General features: G+C 42.0%; 1 protein-coding gene across 1 annotated transcript in view; it reads right to left on the reverse strand.

Moving 5' to 3' along the window:
• Positions 1 to 18,100, reverse strand: part of LOC111864514 (protein Wnt-1-like) — a gene marked incomplete at its 5' end in the record, with an annotated part of 93,335 nt that extends 75,235 nt beyond the window's left edge. Inside the window, one exon of the mRNA XM_023851813.2 lies at positions 18,003 to 18,100. Coding sequence (XP_023707581.2) covers positions 18,003 to 18,100 — 98 coding nt within the window. The remainder of the gene's footprint in view (positions 1 to 18,002) is intronic.
• Positions 18,101 to 20,286: the final 2,186 nt, after the last annotated feature.

Below are 20,286 nucleotides of genomic sequence, written 5' to 3' on the forward strand. Positions count from 1 at the left end.
AAATCGGACACATGTTTATATGAACGTTCTTGATCACAAAGACTAGGAAATCACCTCCTGCAGTTATGCCCTAAAGTCGTGAAACACCCTGTATATATATATGTATATATATCAAAGCGTCAACACGTTATTTTATAATTCCCTAAAATGCAGAGTAATAACAACTGAATATTTTTCAAAGTCGTACGAGTATTTCAACACAAAATTTCAAAGCCTGAAATTAATGGCGGTAGTCTCTTCGCCATCCACAAATTGGCAACACCGTCAGTGCTCATATCCTCAGAGATGGGATTAGAAGTGCCAATATCAGAACTTCGTCAATTAAGTGCATTATTTTCATACCGGGCTCCACAGTAATCAGGAAACCTGGGTTTATAATACAGGCCTGTATGGACAGACAGACATGGTCATCGTATTAGTACAGTTCCGGAGAAGAAAGGGCGGTGTTCTGAAACCTAGCAGATTTTGAAAGACAAATGGCTAACTTATATGAGAAACTGTACTTAATGGAAAAATGTTGAGGTTCGAAACATTGCAGCTGACTGGCTCAGTGATGAAGTTAGAATTTCTGGGAACCATTGGAAAAGGGAAAATCTCAAAACAGAGAGAAGGAGAAGGGCAAGAAGAAGAATGGGAGAGCGGAAGAATGAAAGAGAGAAGGAAGGTGTAAATAAAGACACGAAGAGAGAAAATATGGCTGGAGTTCCGCATATGACGTGTTCCTGCATTATGCCGAATCAGTGATGGCTGTTGTCGAGACCGGCAGTGAGGCGAGACGGACGTTTCAGGGAACGCTGGATACGAGATTAAACTAAGTAAGCCTACCGTGGTGAGGAGAGAAGCTGTCCAGCCCTACAGCCTGCTGTTCTATGTAGAGCTTCGCAGCGTTCCCAATTACTGTCGTGACTCAGGAGGGAACCTGACACGTCATCAGGTGAATGCGCAATAAAACCAGGAGAGACATTATTCACACACAGCCCAGTTCAGCCCCCCCCCCCAAATCACATCAGATTTACGTCAATCCGCCCAAAACGAACTTCTAGTAAGACATATCTTTATTTCAGCATCATTTTCTTATTTTAAAAAGCAAGACAGCCTTACTGTATCACGTGCATGTGTCTGCCATTACAATACTGTTGCATGTAGATCCGATGCTAGGCAACGACAACGAAATTAGCAACAATACAGCAGCTGTTACTAAGTAATGACTCGTAAACAGCAAGAGATGAATGGTGTTTTCTGTGTGGTCTGTGTTGATGGCTGCATATGAAATAATGGAATAAGTCATGCCATCGCTAAGCAACAATTGCACTGTAACAGAGGAACGGTGTTCTCTACGCGATCCAGGCCAAGATGTTATAAGCAGGACAAGTTAGCAGCTAGAGTTAGTTAGTGAAGAGTTGATTGGTGAGAGAGTGAGTGAGTTAGAGACCTGCTGGGGTTCAGTCATTGTGAGCTGTTGCTGTGAGAAGCTGGTAGCTGAGGCCGGGGACAGTTTGGGAACCCAGAGGAAGGGGAACGTCCGCTGCTGGAAGCCGTTACCAGAAAAATTGTGAGGATATAACTCGCTAAGAAGACTTGAGTGAACTGTTATTTATGTGAATTAGTGAAACTGTTATAATTACTTTAAGTTATGGATCTGTAAGAGTTCAATAAATCCAACTACCAATCGAAACGCCTTCTATAGTCACTCTATCACGGAGCAGAAGGATGATATTTGATGAAATGTGGAGACGTTTGTGAAGTATGTTATGATTAGTATATAACAACACAGTGGCCACGACAAGCCTATGTACACCTTTTGGTTTCGTGGCTATGACTGTTGACCTGTTGGAGTACGGCAAGAAATATTTGATCATAAACGTTTATAGTAATATTGTGTAATATATTTGTTCTCATTAAAGCTCCAAATGTGACGAAATCTTATGAATATTTCTATCATATATAAAAACACCTCTCGAGATATCGAATTTTCTTGTGGATGGAGAATGTGTCTTTTTGTGTGCAGCTTTGTTTATGCAAATATCTCTTTATTAATCAATCTCCCACTCACCCACCCAAATAATAAGTCAAAGAACTAAAAATTAAGATTCCTAACACCAAAATTACTCCATTGGACAAGACCCTGAGCCCTTTCAATACACTTCTATGCTCACAGCCTCACAGCTTATCTTATATGAAGATCTATTCTTCTAAACATCCTCTCATATTATGCATAAAATAATTATCTAAAGCAAAATTAATGGAACTTTGAGGGAAAAAGTGTAAATATTTAACACAGAGTCCATCATGTGAAAATGACCAATATACGGCTTATACAACGAACTTGTATAAAGGTGCATATGAATATAGGAAGGGATATAACCTAAACAGCGTTTCATGAACGAAGGAAATGTTGATCTACTTGTGGATAGCCGTAGTGCTGTAAGGTGGTTGGAAATTCTATACCAATAAACTTTGAAATATCTGATGAATTTAGAGGGCCTCATATGTTTATGCTTTCATATCTTTACCAGATCCAAGCTTTACTAATTAATTTTTTTTTTCGCTTAGTGGGGGGGTGGGGTCCTAACTGAGTACCCTCGGCACTGCGGCCACGAATTGGTCTACTGTAGCCTGCCCCGAGTGATGATGATGGAGAATTTGGTGGAAGGAAGATTGGCAAGGAAACCGAAGTACTCAGAGAAAACCTTCCCCAGCGCCATTTTGTCCATCAAAAATCCCACTTGACCAGACCCGGGATCGAACCCGGGCCGCCGGGGTGGGAAGCCAGCGACTAACCGCTTGAGCCATGGTGCGGCTTCAAGATTTACTAAGATTAAATAACTGCTAAATTTGAAGCAGTGCAGGCCTAAACCTGTAGGTATGGATGTAATTCCTGTTGAAGCAAACAGTAGGGTGAGAAGTTTTAAAAATCCATGACTTAGAGTTCTATGTGGAATGCCTGTCACAGCAATGGAAACGATCACTTGTTGACCCTAGTTATAATATGACAGACGCAGGCAACTGCAGCAGTTACAAACGCCTCTCTATTTTCTAAACTTCACATACATTTTATCCAACATTCTTGTGACATCAGCACTACTGATGAATGAAATTAATAAAGACCACCAGTGTGGAAATCCTGCATAAATTAATTACTGATCAATCTTTAGCATATATTAGAGATATCGTGGAATATGATGAATCAGTACAGCAACTATTACTGGATTTTAAGACATTCTACGATACAAATAGGAGAAGAATATTCTTTTCGTATTTTAATTTAACTCGAAATTCATAAAACACCTGTAAGTCTAATATTAAAATGTGTTTTTATTGTGGGGAAAATTATTTTAAATACAAAAGAGGCCTAGGAAATGTCCATCCGCCCGTCTGTAGCACATTTTTATAAACATCTTATTCTATCATAGCGGTCATCCCGCGATTCCTAATATAGATGCAGGATGTGTACGCGACACTCTCTATCCGCAAAAGTTGGAACTAACTTCGCCGACAAGCGGAGGTCGCTCAGTCGGTATAGTTCGCTTGCGGACTAAAAGCCGGGGAGTTTATGCAGGAGATGTCCTGTATAGTTCGTACAAGTAGATTATGGATTCCATTCATCTGCCTCAGGACAGGTTCCTTTGGTTTGCAGTTCAGGAAGTTGTAATGAATCTTCAGATTCCGTAAATGGCAGGGTATTTCTTGACTACACGAGCGGCTATCAACTTCTCAAAATGGACTCTGCTCAGTAAAATAGGCAACTGTGTTGTGTGGGGAATCAATTATTGAAACATACAGCACTTAAGTCGCATTCGCAATGAATTAATTAATGTTAAAATGAAAAGGAAAGAGAAGAAACGTAGAAAATTTTCGCTACCTTCTTCTTTCAGCAAGTGGGCAGGTAAAAGAAGTGACATGCGCTGATAGTATGAAGGAATGCTTGCTCAGTTTAGTACAAATAATTCTGTACAGCTTCAATCATTCTACCTCATCATCCTAAGTCAGGAATTTACCGCCTTACCCTTAAGGAAACTGCCGAAAAGGAACCATAAACTCAAGAAATAACTTAGAGTCATGACGATCACCATTCAGCCTCTCTGTAAAATAGCGTATACAACTTGTTTCTGCCATATTGATCAAATATTTTTCATCTTAACTTTGAGTTCTGCAAATTTATTATTCTTTTATGACTCTCTGGAACTCTGACATGAAATAATAAGCAAATATAAATATGGATTTTGGCATTACTATCGACGTGGGTTATCAGACTTGTATACTAAACATTTCGGTGATATATTATAAACACTTTGAGTTCTGAGTTCGAATATTCTCGACAGTCCTAAGACGTGCTAAAACTGAGTGGATAGTGGCATTAAAAGTGAGTGACGCGGAGACAAACCGCACAGCTTCCTTATGTAAGCCCTCACGTCGAGATGTTTGTTTGTCTGAGCTCTGTCTACTCCAAATAAATTACAATTGTGGTATGGGTCCACGTGGTCCCTTCATCTTTCACGATCCAACCAGCGTCACTGAGAAAGCATGACATTACATTTCGGCTTTATACAGTCTACAGTAACCAGTTCTGAGGGCTGAGCTTTCCCTTCCAGATATAAAAGCCTCGCCAAGAAATTTCCTATTTTATGGAACCTACAGATCCATTGCTGTGTTCACGAATGATCGACACTGGACCCTATCACGAGCCAGTTGAAATTAGTCCATATCCTCTCATCCTGTTCCTCTAAAATCCATTTTAACAACGCTGGATTTGAGTTTCTCTCAACGTTGTCTAAGAGGAGTACTGGCAAATAAGGCCGTATAGTCGGGTGAAAAATCAAATTACATGACGATATATCCCAGAAGATAAAATTTGTGTCAACCGTCTCTGTGGTCTAGTGATCAGAGTTAATGGCTACAGATCCAGAGGTCCGAGTTCGATTCCCGGTGCTGCCAGATTTTCTGAGAAGTAGTTGCTCTGGAACGGGGTCCACTCAATCTCGTGTGGATAACTGAGGAGCTATTTCAAGGAAATTTCGGCTGCGGTCTAGAAAACCGACATTAACGGCCGTGGGGATTCGTTGCTCTGACCACGTGACACCCTCTATCCGCTAAAGTTGGCACTAACTTCGCCGACAAGCGGCGGTCGCTCGGTCGGTATAGTTCACTTGCGGACTAAAACCAAGGAGTTTGTCTTTGTTTATATCTATGTGCCATTCATCTCTTCCTTCTTTTTCAATATCAGAAATTCAGAAATAGGAAATGATATACTCGATAAATATGAAATACAAGAATGAGGGACGTAGAAAAACGTGGAAACACCAAACACCTGGCCCCATGGTGCACTGTCGGCCTCGAAGAGAACATAGTCACCCAGCTGGTAAAGAAATTATTGGGCATTTGGAACTCCGAGGAACATGACCATTTTCACAGAATCTCGCCACTCGAGCATATCCCGAGTCAGTTAAATCCTGACCACTCTCATTTTTCTTCAGAATTAATTTTAATGTTATTTTTGTATATATATATAGCCAAGGTATATGCTTTCAGGTGGTAGCTTTCTTCAGGTATTACAACAAAAATTTTGTATGCATTCCTTCATCCGACGTGTGTTACATTTCCTGTCCATCTTGTGTTCTTAATTTAATACTCCTGACAATATTCCTGTAACAGTGCCTGAAATGCAGTTGATGAAAAGTGTGACTAATGCAAAGCAGCAAATATGAAGTCAAGGTATTTGATACAACACAAAGCAAATATAATCAATAAATACATCTGTCTGCAGACAAGTTTATATTCTTCTAGCGCTCCATAACCAACGCCCCATGGGATGTCTCGAACTTCACATTACACAATGATCTTCAAATCCCATTCGTCACAGAAGAAATCAAAAGATACTCTACCACATACCACAACCGACTAATGGGACACGAAAACAGTTGCGTAACTGAACTAAGCAACCCATTAAACATCAGACGAAGACTAAAACAATGGCCCTCAGACTTAAAAGAACACAGTGTTGAAGATGGGTAGCCATACTCAACAACATAATGCATAGTATACTACATAGGAGAATCATCACTGGATGCTGACTCCGCACAAGTGATTTCTTACAACATATTTACTTATTGCTCCCTTGTAGAGTAGATTGTAAATTGCAAGAAATAAAAGAAAATATTCTTCTGATGCTATCATGGGTATGCAAAGTGGCGGATCCATCCTCGGAATTCTTAATGACAACAGATATCAAGGTTGCTCTTTGAATGATGATTTATATTATTTCTTGAATCGAATGCTATACTGCTCCCTTCCTAACATCATGGAGTAGTTCATATTCGGGAGGAGCCGGGGTAGCTCAGTTGGTATAGCGACTGGCTACGAGCTGGACCACCGAGGGGTCGGAGCTCGAGTCCCGGTATGGCCAAGAATTTTCTTTACTCCATGTTATGCAGACTGGCTCTAGGGTCCACCCAGCTTGCTATCTAATGGGTACCGGGTGCTCTTTCGCCGGGGGTAAAGCGGGCTGACTGTGAAGCTGATCACTCACCTCCAACTAATGACGAGGTCCAAAAAAATGTGGATCTATACATCCACTTCCCCATACGTCTTCATGGTGTAGTGCTTAATTAGCTAAGCACAGGGACAACTTTACCTTTTTATCATATTCGGGAGATCCAGGGTTAAAATCTTGATAACGTAGGGGCTATCCTGAGTGACGCTCGCTTGGATTTCCTCAAATGTCCCCCAGCAATACGTCGCGGCTGTTTCCGTCCCCGTGCTGCATTTCAAGATATAGAGCCGATGCCAGTTACGAAGTTCTCAATAAATCGCCAACGGCAAATGATTTTTTTCATGTCCGGTGCTCTTCTGCCAGTTTATCCTATCTTCTCACTGTGTAATAGTATAAAGGGATATCCATTGAATCCCTAAAGAACACAATTCATGGATAGTTGGATTCAGAAGTTTTGCACAGAAGAGAAATTAATGTTTATCGCACGCAAATAATTATTTAGTTTAATAAATAACTTCACAGAACCGAATCAACCACCAGATGAAGACAGCGGCTAGCTTGACACGTTCCTCGCCTTTTACGGAGCCAACAGGTTCGTTATCTTGTTCACAAGAGCCTGACAGTGGACTGTATTGCGAGCCAGCATAATCCAACTCATATCTTCATACCTTCTTCAAGGTTAATCCTAATATTATCTCCCAGTCTCTCCCCAGGTCTCCTAAGATATCTCTTTCCTTCATGTTTTCCGACAAAAAATTAATACATTTTCTTCCTCCGCGCTTACTACATTTTCCTGGGTGTGTTAACCTTGAATCTTCAGTTGAAGAGCACAGTTTACTAAGCTCCTTATTACGTCATTGTCTACGTTTCTCTAACGCTTCTCAACATTCTCCTCAACAATCCGTTCTGAAACACCGCCAATTTCGAAACCGACTTCACGTTTGTAATTCTCTATAAAGGAAACAGGTTCAAAAATAAAGTGTATTTGTTTTAAGGCGGGGTTAAGAGGTTTAGGAACTTCGTTGGTGGCGTCAGTCATATATTCTGGAAGACATCAGGGTGATGTAGTAAAATCCCCGTAGGGCTAAAAGACCATTATCATCGATGTATTAGTAATAAAAACAGACGGGGATAGTAGGGTATCGTTCAATGTTAACTTTTCTGCCAACAAAGAGACTGCCTGCAGGTCCACTGAAGTGTGTGGATCACAGAGGTGATTACGTTGAGAAGTAACAGAAAACATTTTCTGGTTACGGGAAAGAAGTTCAAGGCTTTATTTTCAGCACGATCGCGTACAATCCTTTGTTTATAACTTATCAGGCAGGGCTGTCTTGTTGGAATAGTCTGATTTCGGTTCTATTCTTCAAGAATGGAAAGTGTGACGGAGTCTCTGTTCTCCCTTACAAAATTGTATCTATCCTATGAAGCAGGGTCCTTCTTGAGAAGTCCTTTGTCCCTTATTCAAACAAAAAATTCTCCATCATTTACAGAAACCGAAGGCTGATTACCTTCTTCAACAAAGCCAGTCACTTGACTCGATCCAGAGCAATAGATCTCAACACACAGACTATCACTTCAAATCACACTTTAAATCCTCACAGCCCGATCTCCTGTGCTCTTCTGTACTCCTGGTTCCAATTCGCTCTGTTCGCGTGCTTCGGCCGCTACTCTCTCCCAGCTTAAGAATTCTGCTCACTTATGTAGCCGAGGGACGGATGTCGACCAACAGTAAACACAGGTCACTTGATCACTATCTCCTGTTGTGACGTCACCGCGGGCACGGAAATCACAACCTCCTTAATTGTTGTGTAACCTAGAAATGGACTGTGTTTACAGAGCTGTTGCCTGGCAACGCGTTGATCAAATCCGTTACAGTATATATTGAAGACAAATGGCTACACAGGTTAACTTATTAGAAACATTGCTGTAGTACTTCCGACGACGACAAAGTCAAAACACCAGTTATAGTTTAGAAAAACAAGCATATTGTCACGAGTTTTAGTGATTATAGAAGGGGTTCGGATTGGTAATTTGATTTATTTACCACTTCCAGGTCTTAATTACAAATAATTATTATAGTATTGCCGATTTCCACACTAAGTCTTCTGAGTCTTCTTTTACTAGTCGTTTCTTGGTAACAGGTCTCAACAATGGCTATTCTTCTGCAAAGCTTTCACTAGACGTTTACTGGTAACGAATCATAGCGATGGAAATTCTTCAGCTTCCGTTGGCCGCTGGTTAACACTCCACAGATGAACACTCAACCCAAATCAACTCAACTCAACTCAACTCAACTACTGAACTGAAGTCTCGACTGTCTTTGCCCCTCGTTATATAGACTCGGGTCGGACCTCAAGGAAAACACGAGTGAGAATGCGTGTTCATTGGCCCGTTACCCAGCACTGGGCATGGCGCGGACCACATACAAAACACTTCTACCAATACCTTTTCTATTGTTGCGTGCACGTAGTTCGGGCATTGCCTAGAAATGGGTCTATGCGTCACAATATGTACTGTACGTCTGTCTGGTTCCGAGGTTAATTTCCGGATGGTTTCAAACAGACTTTATTGAAGAACTTAACGTCTCCAATCTGAGAAATTAAAATCAAAGACATCATATACATAAAAAGAACTGATAATTTTCTCGTTCCAGCAGACCAAAGTATAAACGTAATATGCATGGTCCAATCATATGAATTTGCCCCCAAAAAATGTCATCTAGAAAAACTGAAATGTTATTCCACACATGATGAATATTAGGTAAGCGTGGATACGTGTATTGTAAGAAATGGGCAGTATCTGTTAAAGTAACAGATTTCATGAAGGAAGCAGTCTTCTGGGATGTGGCACCGTGTAGATTTGCTTGCATATGTTCCAACTGTCTCTTCGCTTGCGGATTTTCTTATTTTTCCTTCTACCTTGAAGATGGAGGCGATACGTTCCTCCGAAACGTCGGTTAACACCACATCTACACGGTTCCACATCCCAGAAGACTGCCGTGAAAACCTCAAATCTTACATAACAGATTTCAGTCTACAGAAATATCCAGATGTTTGCCTCTTCCCTTGATTTGTTTTAATCTGGTCGCTAAACTGAATGCAGGGCAAGGAATATGTCCTATTTAAATGTAAATAGAAACAATCTTAATACACTAATTAAATCGTGTACCTGCTAATTATAAACAAATCAGTCAATAATACACCAATAATGTAGAGATAAATTTCGGGGCCGAAACACTTAATACCAAATTGTACATGCCAAGTTGCAAATGCCCATCAGTTATTGTCATATGACATGTAAGAACTGCAGGGAAGAAGTCTGTGTGAGACCCGGATCTGGACAGGAAGTCAATAGCAAAATGGATCCTAAAGAGGCAGGACAAAAGGTTGCGGACTGGAATCAGTTACCTCAGAAGAGGTCCTAATGTCTTCTGGCAAGAAATTCAGAGCTCGACAAAAGACGAGGAACTTCTTAGTCAAACGAAGCAACCCTCTGTTTCTTGAGAATAAATAGGCTCCATGGCGTTGGTTTATTGCATTACTTGTACTGCGCGCGATAAAGTAAAACTATCAACGCAACATATAATTAATAACATCACTGTGGGGCGAACTGAGTACTTCCCTGGACAACTGACTACCTCACGCTTGTATAGCCATTTGTTGACTGGTTGGAACGTCTCTTCTAGATTCTAGTGAGACCGCTAACCTTCTAAGTAGTAATATAGCTTCGAGCCAACGGTCGGTAAGAGAGCCTCCTCTTAGGATGGTGTTAATGAGGGTCGCCCACGTCAGGATCACATCATATAGGCTTCCAGGTAAGCAATTGACCCAAGGAGGCGCTGCCACGTACTGCGTAATCGGGTTCAGAAGACCTAGGTATGTTTCCAGCACGGAATCCCTTCAACAACCATATGTTCTCTGAGAACGATATTTCACAAAATACAGTTTATTAAGTTTGAATTTAAAAACTCTTGTACTAATGTCTTGGATTGGAATGTGATTTCTGAAGTGTGAGACGGAATCTACTCTAGGACCTTTCTATTTATTTTTATAATCTTGAACCATCAGGATCACGTTTCGTTTTTGTGACTCTAACATCTTCTTTAGCTTTACAGAGGACGTGAAAGGTTTATGTTAACATGTAATAGGAGAGTTCTCCTATTTACTGGCGCGACAATCCTGTGTCGGTCATTACTTCTTCCGTGGTTTCATTGTAGTAATTTTTCCCGGGTTGGAGTAGTCGACTTCACACACAATAACCAACCTGGAGGACGAGAAATTAATATTTCGTCTACCCTCTGGCCTTTGACCTGTCTGAGTGACCCTACTAGATGCTTACGCTCCCGTCAGAATAGCTTTTCGTGTCATTGGGGCGCGCAAACTTCCCCTCCACGATAAGGCGGTGGTTCTCGAGGAGAAGCGGGGCAGCTAGTTGGCAAAATTAAGACTGGAAATGAGATTTATATGTCACGCCATCTTTAGGGGTTGTTGGTGAACATCCCCTATTTGGGAGCACGACTTGTTCCACACCCCGCATCACACTCTCACTTACTACGAAAAGAAAATTAAGACGAATTACATAAGGAAAGTTCAACTACATCAGCCTCAGAAATAATATACGTAGTTACTGACAGAGAATCCAAATAAATTTCTATGATGACCCTTCTGCTCCTCCACTCCCCCCAGTCTCCTTAATTTTAGCATCTTTGGGTAAACTTCAGAAGCGTCTTTGTTCATTAAGAATAATTTAGTATAATATACAAATATATAGCATTTTATAATGCAGACGCGATATTCAATACTGCATTTACTGACCTATACATATATGTATACCTATACATAAAATTAATTCACGATAAAAAATCTGACTTACCACGTGTTACCTTCAAAACAACTGCATGGATTTTAATTAAATTTGGTATTGGTATCTACTGAGAGTTGTCGGGAAATTTTCATTTGATACACATCATCCAAATATAATCCCAACTTTACATAAATCTTTAACAGAACAATTAATTTTATAAAAAAATATCGTACTAACATATATCCTGTAGGACATGAAATATAGATCTCATTAGTCCTATATGGGGGCACGCGGTAGCGTAGTTGGTTGAGGCACTATGCTACAAGCCGGAAGGTCGCGGGTTCAAGTCCCGATTAGGTGGATATTTTTTCAATTTGCCTAATCCTTCCAGCCGCACTATGACCCTGGGTGTGACTCAGCTTTTAACAGAAATGAGTACCAGGAATCTCCCTGGAGGGTAAGAGCGGCCGGCGCGAAATGCTGACAACCTCACCGCCATCTGTGAGCCGATTGTCTAGACAAGGTGGAACCCTCAACGTCTCACAACCCGATGGGCCTTCACGGCATGTTACAAGGGTGGCTTTACCTCTTTGCTTCTACATATGTACAGTTATAGTTTTCAGTTATGCAATTTTACATTAGGTATAGTTCGATTACTTCCTCGTGCCCTCTGTCCTGCGCGACAGGAGAGGTAACATAACAATGAGAGAAAACAGAGCTCAGATACAGCGACAAGGTAGATATAAAGCTACTCAGAAATATTTGTCTTTCAGTACTTCGAGCTTCATTGGTGTGACATGCAGGGCTTGTACTGTTAGCCATTATAATTTGTACTGAAATGTAGCAACTTGTCTGCGCAGTCAAAACTCACCGGTCTCCAAGAAAAAATTAGAACATACGAGTACCTCACTGTTCCATTCCACATACGGAGGGATATCAAAGAACAGACACACCTCAGAATGCTGAGGGTTTTAAAGATTATATGTGGCTTATTTATGGCATCCTTCAGTTTTCGGTTTGCTGTGAGGTGTCAGGAGATGTCGACTAACGCGAGAAGTGTCGACAGATCAGCTCCAGCAGTAGCATCACCACCCTCCTGCTCAGTGTAAACATCAGATGGTACCGTTCTGGAGGGAGAGAAGCCTCCATTGAAGTATACAGCAGAAAGAGAAGGAATCCAGGCATGTTGAAAGGGTCCGAGTTACATTCAATGATTGAAAGTGGCGATTTGACCTAATTCAAAATGGACAACAATCGAACAAGAAGAGTCTGTGTCCCGCAGATTATTCCTCCCGATTTATGTTATCCCTTGTCGTACCTCTCGACGCAGAAAACGGATCCAAACCAGCCGACATTCTGTATATATCAGTAAAGCGAAGTAATCCCAGTGTCTAAGCATCACAATATTAAAGTATGTAGGGACGTGGACGTGAAGATACATGCATTCTACTCTTTGGATACGAAGCTGCGTGGAGCCAGTCTAAACGTGGTGGCAAAGACAGAAATCCCTCCTACTCCTGCGGTGAATGAGGTAGTCCAGCCTGTAGCCAGCCATTTTATTCCCTCAGCTATCCCTGATCATGGAGGAGAGGAATTCAATCAATATTTCAAGCGCGAACCGAGGAAGTAAGTAACACACAAAGAATGTTTCAAGTGACGAAAGGAAACCTGTTCCTGCCAAGATTGTCTCCAACCGTTCAGCCTGAGCTATTCTGGCTCTTGAAGCAAACTATATATAAAGAAACTCCGTGGTTTTGGTCTGCAAGCGAACTATACCGACCGAGCGATCGCCGCTTGTCATCGAAGTTAGTGCCAACTTTAGCGGATAGGGTGTGTCGCGTGGTCAGCGCGATGAATCTCCACGGCCATTAATCTCGGTTTTCTAGACCGCAGCCGAAATTTCCTTGAAATAGGTCCTCAGTTATCCACACGAGGCTGAGTGGACCCCGTTCCAGAGCAACTACTTCTCGGAAAATCTGGTAGCGCCGGGAATCGAACCAGGACCTCAGGATTTGTAGTCAAGAACTCTGACCACTAGACCACAGAGGCGGTATTCGAATTTCGAACTAGAAGCAAGAAATGCATTAATACTATTGATGCAAAAGTAAGAAATGCTGCACCACTCACAGAGTTTTGTTTAAACTGCTGGTAAATGCGTCTGTAACATATTACCATTCACATCTCATAGGGGCAATTACTCAGCTCTTTTTTATTTACCGACCTTTCTCAACTTCATACGAGAGGGTCCTATAGCACCGAATGGCAGGAAGCTTCCAAGCTGTTAATTGGACAGGATCCGAATGGACGCGATGGTAGTCCTCGTGGAGGCATTGCCGCCTTGTTCGTCCGGAAAGACTGAGAAAAATCATAAAAGTAAAGCTTCCGGCTGTCGAAACAAATAGGTCTACATTCTGAAAAAAAAGGAGCGTTAAAGCTTCACCAGCTTCAGAATTACTGTTCTTATTTGGACTCTGTCCATCGTCCGGTATTCTAGAAACTGGAAAACACGCCTTTACGGAAACTGGATCTGTTTCCGTCCTCACGTGAGTTTTGGGAAGACACCTACTCAGTTGTGTCCTTTAGAACGAGCTAACCTTATACACTCCAGTGAGGTTCCTAAGGGAACGGACCGAGTAGGTGTCTTTCCACCCATGACCTGAGGATGGAAACAGATCCAGTTTCCGAAACGGTGTGTTTTCTAGCTTCTAGGATACCGGACGATGGACAGAGTCTAAAATCCCGGTAATTCTGAGTGTTATACGCCATCGTCAGAACCTTTTACACTCTACTACACCAACTTGCTCGTTTAATACTCATTTATATTAATTACGGCCCCACAATCTCTACTGCGTCTACAGCCCAGGCAAGTGCCGTTTCGAACAATTAGTTTTGTCCTGCTGGTCGCCGTTTCCAATATTTGAGTAGGATAAAAGATAAGTAGGACAAAAATTGTCCTAACAAGAATGGATCGGAGGTCTCCAATGGAGTACACGTACTTCCAAACATTTCTTTTTTTCCCTATTTTACGCAAGAGATTGATCTCGGTGTCCAGTTATTGCAGATAAAATGTATGTTGCGAATCTAATAACACTACAAAAAGCCTATCACATTGAAAATTACAAATAATGTTTATTTATAATGTCCATCTAAGCTGTGCCATAGCTCAGGCAGTTAGTCGATGGTTTCCAACAGCGGAGGCGCGGGTTCGAGATAGGGTCAGGTCATGTGAGATTTGTGGTGGATAAAGTCGCACTGGGGCAGGTTATCTAATAGTATTTCGGTTTCCCCTGCCTCTCTTCATTCCACCAATTGCTCCACAATCATCNTTCTGGGATGTGGCGCCGTGTAGATATTGAGAGGCGATACATTCCTCCGAAACGTCGGTTAGCACAATATCTACACGGCGCCACATCCCAGAAGACTTTTTTTTTCAAAATCACTGCCGTGAAAACCTCAAATCTTACACCTTTTTATATATGTTTGAATTTCCCACTGGTCTGTTAGCACTGGAAGTATGTGGAAAATAGAAACTTGTAACTCTATAATGTCGATGTAATAGTCAGGATCACTCAGAAGATGACGCACCGTCATTCTCGTAGTGGATGGAGTATAGTTCATTAATTCTGTGCTTCATTATCAACACTGTATGTGCCTTGAACTGTATAACGCAGAATGGAAGGACGATTAGGGAATAATGAGTTGAAAACGACATGGAATGAATTAGGCGGAGGTTACTATGTACTATTTATTATGCACTACAAGGAATTTAAGTGGATGAATTGAGGAACATCATGAGAAACATCAATCAGGATAGATGGTGTCCCTTCCGAGATTCGAACCACGCACATATAGAAAACAATTCAGGAGCTTTACAGGTTGAACCAACTTTCTCTTCGCTTTTACTTACATAGAAGCATTATGCCGGAAGGTCGCGGGTTCGAGTTCCGATGAGGTGGATTCTTTTTAATTTACCTAATCCTTCAGCCGCATTATGGCCCTGGGGTCACTTAGCGTCTAACAGAAATGAGTACCAGGAATCTTCATGGGGGATAAAGGGCGGCCGGTGCGTAAGGCTGACAACCTTATCGCCATCTGTGAGCCGATTGTCTAGAGAGAATATGGGAGCCTTGACGTCTCACAACCCTATGGGCCTTCACGGCCTGTCACAGGGATAGCTTTACTTACATAGGCCTCCGCAAAATAGAAAAGTTATCAACAAATTTTGGAGTTCTTAAATGGGATCTGTATGCTCAAGTCACACGGACAATAGTGAGGTGAGATGTACTCTAAGAAAAGTTATAAATGTTAGATATAGACCCCATATACTAGAGTAATGGTTATTTATAACAGACCAGTAAGGAATGAAGTTTGTTTCTACCGACAGCTTGTACTGTAGTCTCTTCCTCATGATTTTCATCAGTACTCTCGGAATGTTAGGAGCCGGGATAGCTTAGTTGATATAGCGACTGGCTACGGGCTGGACGACCGAAGGAGCGGAGTTCGAGTCCCTGTAGGGTCAAAAAATTTCTCCTCTACACGTAATCCAGAACTGCTCTCAGGCCCACCCAACCTCCTATCCAATGGGTAGCGGGGGGGGGGGGCTTTCCCCTGAGGGTAAAGCTACAGGGGCTTGAAGCTGACCACTCACCTCCGGTTTGTGTCGAGGTCAAGAAAATTTGTGTCTATACATCCACTACAACATAGACCTTCGCGGCGTAGTGCTTAATTAATTAAGCACAGGGATAACTTCATCTTTTTACCTTTACTTTCCGTGTCTTAACATGGGGATGAACAGGGGTTCTTTCTTACGTTCTGTGTAGTAAAAACATTAAAAAAAACGGAGCAAACAGAACACTGACGGCCTTCACACGCCTGCGCAATTCTCAGTGGCCAGTGCTGAATCATCCAGAGATGACATATTAGGCTTTATCGCAACAAATTGGCCAGTCGTTCCAGAACAAGGTTAGTCATGAATATGGCGAAAATTAGTTAAATACTGGTGTTTGTTCTGTATTTTTTCATTGAAAATTTTACGCGTAAATGTTCCCACTGGTTCTTTCTACAGTGTAGAATGTATGATTCCATAAAATGAACGCGTGATGGTTAAGGTCGAGTCCGTCTTCTTGTCTGAAAATGTAATGTCAGAAACTATTTCATAGTTCTTATTACGCTTCTTATGATTGGCACTAGATTGCAGTCAGTGGTCAGCTTCACGCCCCTGCCGCTTTACCCCCGGAGAAACAATCCCCAGTGTACATTGTATAGGAGGCTGTGTGGACCCCAGAGCCGGTCTGAACAAGATCCTGCTTCAGGCGGGAAACGAATTCCGAATCATCGGCCGTCCAGCCCATATCCCAGTCGCTACACGGAACTGAGCTATTCCGGCTCCCGTGCACCTTTCCATTCTGTCTTTAAACATGTAGATCATCTTACAGAGACTAGCAGACATTACAAATCAATAATTATCCACTTAGTAAACTACTTCCATACACAGTCTCCAATGGTGTTCACATTCGTTAGTCGTTAAATAAACTGAAAATGTACCCTCCAAAAACAGAAATGAATTTAAACCCTCAAAACTGTTGTGACTAGGCATTTCTTCCTTAATAGTAAGGTAAAGGTGAAGCTATCCGTGTAACAGGCCGTGCTTACTCACCGGCTGCCCTTTACCCCCCAGAAAGATTCCTGGTACTTATTTCTGTTAGAGGCTGAGTCGACCCCAGGACCATGGTGGGGCTGAAAGGAATAGGTAAAATGAAAAAAGAAATCCAATGACCTCATTGGGGATCGGTAAGAGCACAGAGCTTGAATAAAAATATTCGTAACAGCTACACACGACACAACAGTAGGAAATACCCATCACTACAGGCCACATGGGCGTATAGACGAGGGAATATCTCGAAAACTGAACTTAACAGACGGTAGCACAGTAGTTTAATTAGCAATTTTAGAGTCACGTGAAGATGACGAAGGTTGGTCGAGACATGTTGTGTGCATACACCAGTGATTCAGAAGAGATTTTAACGTTTAAAACTTTTAAAGATTTTTAAATCAAGTTGAATTTGAAACGGCTAATAAGTAAGATGAATAAAAGGAGCCGCGCCATAGCTCAAGCGGTTAGTCGCTGGCTTCTCACCACGGCGGCCCGGCTTCGATCCTCGGTATGTTCAAGTGGGATTTGTGGTGGAAAAAGGGGCGGTGGGGCAGGGTTTCTCCGAGTACTTCGGTTTCCCCTGCCAATCTTCATTCCACCAATTGCTCCACAATCACCCTCACCTATCATCTGGGGCTGGTACAATAGGCCAGAAGTGGCCGCAGTACAAGGGACTTAGTCCCACACCCCACTAGCAATTAAAAAAAAAAGAGAGAGAGAAATAAAAAAGAGACGAAACAAAAACGATTTTTTTTTTTTTGCAAATTACAGGAAGCAAAGGAGTAGCCCTTGTATCAGGGTCGTGTTTTATTAGAGTGTGCTGAAAAGAGAAAATGGAGAAAGAATTATTGTGTACGAAATTGTGGGATATTAATGGGAAATTAGGGCATGAAATCAATGAACAGTGCTAACAAGTTATTTTAGGGATATTAGAAATTATCTATGTAAGATTAAATATTGTTGTGACTATAGACGGGGTTTGAGTTGGTGAATGATTTTGCTGACCACTTTCATATCGCAATTACTATAACACTATCACTTGTGTCCATACTTTACCGTTCACTACACTTTAAGTCTTTTCCAATTTGCAGTGTCTTCACAAGTCGATGCCTGGTAAGAGATCTCAGCAATGAAGATTCTTCAGCTTCTGTACTCACGTCGTTACTGTCCGGCGAATATGGCACAACTGAACTGTCAACTGAACTATAGCGCCATCTTTTCTCATCCTCCCTTGCAGAACTCACTTCTCAATCAACTGCGTCAAGTCCAAGTCAAATTGCGACTAACAGTCAGTCTGTCAGTCAGTCAGTAAGTCTTGGTGTCGAGCTCCATCTGGAGCTCATGACCAGATATTCCTGTTTGACAGTTACGGTCTTGTTTTTGTGGGGCGCCCTCTCTCACGATAGGACTGGTCTGTCTTTTGTATATGCTGCTGGTCCTTGCCAGCGCAGTCTTTCTCAGGTCCGAGTCGCTTGGAAATCGCGACCATATTTTGCTGTCTCAGATTTGAGACCTCCCTTTTCGTCGCCGCCTACCACTCGCAGGGTCACGGTGGAGGTATTCGACCCCGCCTCCCCAAATGTTTTCTTTATAAACCCTTGCACGGCCCGAATAGAAAACACCGTTTCCAACAGTAACTATTGTTGCTTGTGTTTTCGTTGTCGCGGTAACGTGTTTTTCGATCCGTTGCCTAGAAACGGCCGTTGTTTATTCGCCTATGTCGCCGTCATTGCATAGCAACGGCTGTACACGCTACAGTATAAATGATAGGATACAGCAAGAGGGATGAAAATTGTAGAAGACGAGAAAGTGCAAGTAAGTTTAACGCAATTTAAGCAAGTAAATCAGACTTAGAGCTAATTTAAGCAAATTATTTCTAGGGACGTGTACCTTAAGAGTATGATGTTAAGTCATCGCCCCCTAATGTTCTATCTGTTTCTAGATACGAAGTGGAAGCTTGCAATGGAATCAGAGAGTTGTGCATCTATTTTTGATCAATTATGCCAGTAACAGATCTTGTATGTCACGCGGCTGAACCTTCGAAGAGCAAGTTACACGTTACATTTGTTAGTTGAAGTACGTTAAGAGTTTTCAGCACTCACTTCTACCACAAGAGTGCAGCACGCTATGGATACGGTCATACAGAAATTTATAACCGGAAGTGTTCGGAAAAAGTATGCATTCCGTCGGACCACATTTTCCACGTTTTATTCAGCGATGTAACACACAAGACGGGGGCACGCGGTAGAATAGTTGGTTAAGACATTATACTACAAGCCGGAAGGTCGCGGGTTCGAGTCACGATGAGGTAAATGGATTTTTCAGTTGGCTTAATCCTTCCAGTTACACTATGGCCCTGGGGTCGACTCAGCGTCTAACACAAATGAATGCCAGGAATCCGGCACGTAAGGCTGAGAGCCTCGGCGCCATCTGTGAGCCGATTGTCTAGAAAATATGGGAACCTCGACGTTCACAGCCCTATGGGCCTCCATGGCCTGTTACAGGGATAGCTTTACCTTTATACACCCTAGACATCGGTTTATTTCCTGCAGAATAGACCTATGTATTTTCAGGTTCCGAAGGATGATTATTTCTAGATTTAAGCAAGATCATAGATGTATTTACAATATATTAACTCATAAACTTCACATATCAAGATATAATTGTCAGTTTTATTATCAAAATATTTCGTGGGGAGACATGTTAATCTAAATTGGGCCTGTTTCTTTGAAAAGATGTAGCTATCCTTAGTGTGGCTCACATTCTTGCAGCATTCGAATTACACTGTGACATGGCTCCATTGGACACCCCTAGAACACATTCATTGTTCTAATTACTGTTAGATAGCTTGTTCTTCACGAGCTACAATCGTGACTAATGTTTCAATTACCTTTCTCAGTTTCTAGACATTGCATTACGTGGCAGTGACTGTTTCCAGGAATGTGAGTTTATATTCCCAGCTTCTAGCGCTATCCGCGCTCCGCACCAGCAGACAGTCAATGTGCTCATACTTACGCGCACTATGCGTCACGGTAGTCCTTGCGGACAGATGGTCAGCATGTAAGCTTTAACACCAAACTTCTCGTGAATGTTCCCGAGTCGCAAACTATGAAAACAAGACAATTCAACAGTCGTGCCATCTGTAAGGGCCGGAATGGTATCAGTAGTGTCAGGAGGCAGTGGTTCAATTCCGAGCACGCGTTCACATTTCTCTACCCCAGTGGTCTTCATAGCACATGAATTATTATTATTATTATTTATCCGAGACTTTCCTATGTTCAATGTCTGTTCTGTTAGTAAAAATTGCCCCTCTTCTAGATGCGCTTCTGCTGCTAATGTT

Source organism: Cryptotermes secundus, unplaced genomic scaffold (genome assembly GCF_002891405.2).
Source record: "Cryptotermes secundus unplaced genomic scaffold, Csec_1.0 scaffold948, whole genome shotgun sequence".
Classification (NCBI taxonomy): Eukaryota; Metazoa; Arthropoda; class Insecta; order Blattodea; family Kalotermitidae; genus Cryptotermes; species Cryptotermes secundus.